This window comes from Triticum dicoccoides, chromosome 7B, assembly GCF_002162155.2.
Source record: "Triticum dicoccoides isolate Atlit2015 ecotype Zavitan chromosome 7B, WEW_v2.0, whole genome shotgun sequence".
Lineage (NCBI taxonomy): Eukaryota > Viridiplantae > Streptophyta > Magnoliopsida > Poales > Poaceae > Triticum > Triticum dicoccoides.
The window spans coordinates 136,398,629-136,404,303 of NC_041393.1; the positions used below are offsets into that span (position 1 = coordinate 136,398,629).

General features: G+C 38.7%; 1 protein-coding gene across 1 annotated transcript; it reads right to left on the minus strand.

Annotated features, from left to right (window-relative positions):
• Positions 1-2,843: 2,843 nt before the first annotated feature.
• LOC119341596 (probable peroxygenase 4) lies at positions 2,844-5,301 on the minus strand. The gene is made up of 6 exons (XM_037613470.1): positions 5,046-5,301; positions 4,821-4,934; positions 3,898-3,983; positions 3,727-3,821; positions 3,453-3,578; positions 2,844-3,249 (listed from the first exon to the last, which is right to left on the minus strand). The coding sequence occupies exons 1-6, from the start codon at positions 5,131-5,133 to the stop codon at positions 3,099-3,101; spliced, it is 660 nt and encodes a 219-aa protein (XP_037469367.1). The 5' UTR covers positions 5,134-5,301; the 3' UTR covers positions 2,844-3,098.
• Positions 5,302-5,675: the final 374 nt, after the last annotated feature.

Genomic DNA, 5,675 nt, shown 5'->3' on the forward strand with positions numbered 1-5,675 from the left:
CCTACCCGCGCTTACTCGGGCCGAGAGGAAACAATCGAGGGTTCTTCCTCATCTAGATCTTGATGCTTTAAAAAACATGCCGGGTAGAATTTCGATGCAGTCCAGGTAAGCAAACATGCCGATTTTACATACCAAGATTGTATGGGTTGCATGCGACCAACCAAACATGCCCTAGAATCATATACCTTGGCCAGTCTTGTCGTTTACACGACAACGATATCTCGCTTTAAGTGAGACGATAGGATATCTTGCTTAAGCATCTACAGTCCCGGGCCGACCAATAGTGACTTAAAAAAAATGGAGAACAAGAAAGGGCCATACCAGGATTCAATCCTAGGTCGTAGCGCTGCTAACCAACACAACAGGGTCATGTTCAAGAAAAACTATAGGGCGCGACATACTAAAGCAGAACAGATCTGATTTTCCATAGTGTTATCTGTTTTTTTTGCCTTTTGTTTTTTCACGGTTTTTCTTTGTTCCTTTCTCCATTTTCACTGTTTTTTCTTTTCTTTCTTTTTCTTTGGTTTTATTTATTTCTTTTCATGGTTCTTGATGTTTTTTCTTTTCTTTTTTCTTTGTTTTGCTCCGCTTTCTTTGTTTCTTTTTCGGTTTTCAAAAAATGTTGAACAGGTATCTAATAGCACATTTTTCAAACACAAGTTAAACATTTTTAAATATGTGGTCAATTCTTTTTCTGTACACATTTGATAACATTTTTTCAATGATTGGTTAACTTTTTTTAAATAATTGATCAACAAATTTCCTATTCGTTTAAAAAATATTAATCTTAATTTTTTAAATAAAATATTAAAAAAATTATACACGGTCAACATTTTTTATATACACATTCTACATTTTTAAAATACTTGTTTAGCATTTTTTAAATTTTTTGTTAACATTTATATACATCATCGAAAATATTCGTCATTTTATTAATAAATGGTAAACATTTTTATACACATTTAACAAATTTCAAATGCTTGATTCCATTTTTAAATAACTGTTTAACATGTCTTCAAATGCTTGACATTTTTATATTCAAGATAATAAAAAATCATCATTTTGTAAATACATGGTCAACATTTTTTCTATACATGTTTAGCATTTGTCAAGTGCTTGATTAACATTTTTAAAATGTTTGATTAACTTTTTTCAAATACTTGACTAACATTTTTCTAATACATGGTCAACAATTTTTAAAATTTTGACTAACATTTTCTAAATACAAGATCATTTTTTTTTCATAAACATCATTTTTGATACATTTTTCATATACGTGATCAACATTTCCTATATACATATTTAACATTTTTCAAATGCTTTGTCAACATTTTTCAAACGTTTTTTGTAGTTTTTTTAATATATAGAAGTTTTAATGTAGACAAAATAAAAAATAAAGCAAAAACGAACTCAGAAAACGTGAATAAGGAAAGTAAGAAAGAGGTTTTGGCCTCTCGCGCGCCTGGGCCGGCCCAATTGGCCCTCCCCTTCAGCGAGGGTCAAAAAAAAAACTGTCGCTGAATGCGAGATATAGGGGCGCCCGGCCTGTAGGGTCTCCTGCCAGCGCCGCCATCCGGCGATCTCGTCCGCCTCCACGCCCATGCCGTGCAGACGTCTGTCCCTCAGAAAAGCTAGGCTCGCCGCGCGGATTGGCACGCCTGCGCCACGCGGGGGTTCGCTGACGTGCTCGAACCCAGCCTCTAGCTCCACACCGCCATTTCCCATGATCAACTACTGCACCAAGAACAGTCATGTCCAAGAATCTCCGGCACCACGAAGCTTTTACCATCTACATTCGCTTGCCCTTGCTCCGGTATGGCCTAGCTATTTGCCTCGAACGGTTTTCTCCAGTAGTGACCAGAGTACCTGCCGTCCCTGATCACGGCTCGTGGTTGTGCCGATCTGACTGACGGTTCACCAGCCGTGCACGAAGGTACGTGCTAACCTGCCGACGTCTGGGTGCAGGTCCAATGCCATCTAGAGTAATTAACAGCATTCTCTGATTCAGATGGACAGATGGTGGTCGCTCATGAGGTGTTCGACGGAATGCGGGACTGGGATGTATTATTTCAGGACATGGTTAATCATATTGGCATGAAGCCATTTGCTGATTGTGTGTGTGTGTGTGTGTGTGTGTGTGTGTGTGTGTGTGTGTGTGTGTGTAAAATCAGAGCAGGGAAGAAGAAAGGACATCCATTGGTCGCTGTGGCAACTGGTAAGAAATGCGAGAAGAGAAGATGGGAAGGGTAAGAGAAAGAAGAAGAATGCGAGAGAATGACAGGTGTGCCCCCACTGCCCTTTATTTTTTTCCCTGTCATTTCTTTTGTGTTGCATATGGCGACATGACAACCTGAAGCATGGCTGACCAGGAGGCGTTGACATAAGCACAATATTCGGATTAATCCAGGTCAAAGCAAACCCAAAACAGCCTGGGCGGTACATTTAACCGTATATGACGGTGGACTGGTGGAGGGTGCAGATGAGATGGTTTTAGCACAACTATTAGTCTAGTACTAATATATGCAGAATTTTTTCTTGCCTCTCCACGTATAGCACAAACCAACCTCAAATATTAGTTAGCCAAGGGGACAGTCTACAAATATTTTATTTCTGTCGCTGTTAATGACTTGTCAAGAGTGGAGATGGGCATTCATCTCATGGGATTGTTAGTCGAAAGTAAGTTGAAAACTAAACCTTTTCCATTCAGGAAGCATACTATGTAGGCCACATATCGGATTTTCCTGATTTTCAAAAATCAAGTCAACACTAGTATCAGTGGATAAAGGATCTGTAAATGAGAGCAGGTGTGAATTTGGTAGGATATTATGGATTGAAAATGGTACTTGATCAAGCTAACTATAGCTATGATGACAGTGCAATAAACAATAAACAATTGTAGTTTACAAATTGACGTGTGACTTACAACGTAAACACATTTCTTAACAGTAAATATCGTATTCTACCAGCTAGTTGGCACACTATGTTTCCTTATAAAAATCAGTCAAGTACACTTGAACAATACACATCATATTTGACAACTATATGAACACATAGGTTTCCCAAATGTTGTGCAAACACACAATGGTGTAGCGCGCCCATCATACTTCACTCCGAAGGGACCTCCTCTTTTCCTCCAACTTGACAAACACACTTCCATCATATATACCTCTTACACTATCCTTGTGAAGAAAACCATCCTTATCACTTGCGAGCTTATATGTCAGCCCCCACTCATTTACAGGCGCCGACCTATATTTATTAGAAATGCAAACTTAGTCGAATTTAAAATCCATAACTCATAATTTGATCCCTCCATTGACTTTCTTACATGCCGTTCCAAAGGAAACATTTCTAGTTGGCATGAGAACCTACGTGATAGAATCATGCTGCATGCCTCCATTGGTTCACAAGAATGCAATTAACAAATAACCAAAAGTTCCAACGAAAATTACCATGATCGAGGGTCTAGTGGATCTCGATTTGCTAGGATCATCTCTTCCACCTCTGAGGATGTCAGCGCATCTGGTCTGACTTTTGCATTTTTTCTGAATATTTCCTCGAATTTTCGGGGAACAAATCTACAGCTTGACATGTTTAGTATATGTATAAATTTGAATAAATTAATAATAAAAATTAGCTGTATCACTTCCATGTTTCTTTTGCTTTATAGCATGCATGGTGATATTTACCAGATATGCACATACATAAGTAGGCGATTTGAATTACCTTCCTTTGGCATCTAATGCACCTGTATCACTTCCATGCATTGCTCTGTGGATTAGGTCTATGTGAATATTAATGTGGGGCAATGGTGCATCAACCTGAATTGAACAACGAATTTTAAGTATTAAGTTCATTGTCTGTGTGCGCACATGGATGTCTGTGAGGTAGTCATACCGGGCTTGTTATAGGACCGAGGGCAGCATGCACGGAGGAGGCAGAGTCTCTAGAATATGCAGCATCACAACCAATTGCAACAAATCCTACATGATAAAATATTTTGTCATAACAATAAATATATATGAACAGAATAGTTCTGCCACGTGGGACCCAGCATATATCCCTCGGCGCAAGGATAAGGAGTATGGGCCACCATCATCAAGTCTCTTTAATGCTCAAATCAGGATAGTATCAGTCTGTTTAGCTTATTTTCAAGTTTGTTAGTGCTTCCCTTATCCTTCAGATTCAGCTTAAGAATTTCCTTTTTGAAATCCCTAGCTTTTTTTTTGAGGGATCAAAATCCCTCTATGCTTATTTATATATTTTCCATCAAATTACCAATAAACATAAAAGGAGATTAGGCTCTAGCCCTAAGTCGCCGCCCTAACCAGAGGTTTGTGCCCTTACTGCACCTTGAAAGGTAAGTCTGTATGCCTCAATCGAAAACGCACTGACAGCTACTACCCGAGAAATCTTGAAGTAACAAGTTACACATGGGCCATGCAGTGGTAATTTAGGCATATTTAAAATTGATTTTTTAACATCAGCAGATCATAATTAGTTACATGTCATAGTTGTGCTAAAAGGAAAATTTAATGTTAGCCCTTGTCCCAAATATAGTTAGTCAAAATCAAGAAGATACAAACACGGCAAACAAATTAACTTAACATGCCTTAGAATTTTCTTTCTGTTATATGGCACAAGCGGAGCATCTGAATTTGCTTTCTATATTTACAAGCGATCTAATTGAACTTAATTTCTGCTCCACAAACAGTAAACATGCTTTCTATCAAAAGAAAAGGCAGATACATGTGAGTCTAAACTCTGAACGATAACATGTTTTTACAGAATGTTTTGCATAAGCAGTTAAGCACAATCACCTTCAAATGTTTCTGTAGGAGTAATGATGCCATCCTTGTTACCGTCGAAAAAAGAGACATGTTTCTGGAGTGCCGTCATGTTAGCTATATCAGTATCTGCTGTTGCATGCCCCCCTTCCAAAAATAACGATGATATTCATCATTGTATGGTGGTAACGGTGTTTTGCTGAAAGGATTATATCTCAGAAACAGAGTAGCTAACTGCAGCGTGTATCAAGTACTTACAGCTTAAGACCCATATAAACAGAAGAGTTGTCACCGGCGGAAGCTGTAGTGAAGCTACTACCGGGGATCTTCGCTGGCTTAACATCATCGGCACTGGGGATTTATTTGCTCTGCACCTCACAAATGGAAACACATGGCCCTGTTTAATAACTCAGAGAAGAGCTATGGATGAAGATGCCCTCTCTGTCGTAACACTGACCCCTCTTTCTCCTCCTTTCACAATGGAGTAGATACTTGTCCTTGGTGAAGTGATTCATGTGCATGGCTAGAAATCACTTGTATATTGCAGTTATGACAGTAGAAATTAGTAGGTGTAAATAGAGGACAAAATGAAGCCACATGTTGCATAGCGGTCTGCTTTGTGGTGGTCCTTTTGCTTGCTTGGCGGAAACTGAACCACAATTTAGAAGAAAGTCTGGACAAATAAAGATGACATAAACTTGGAGAACGCTATGTGCAATTCCCTTGTTTGAGTAATATATATGTCTAGTTCTACACTTCTACTAGCTGCTATGTTGTACTCACACCTTCCTATAATATAAGAGCGTTTTGACACTACAATGGGAGTAGTAACTTGCCAACACCGCAAGGAAACATGGACTGCTAACAACTTCAGTCACACACCGTAAA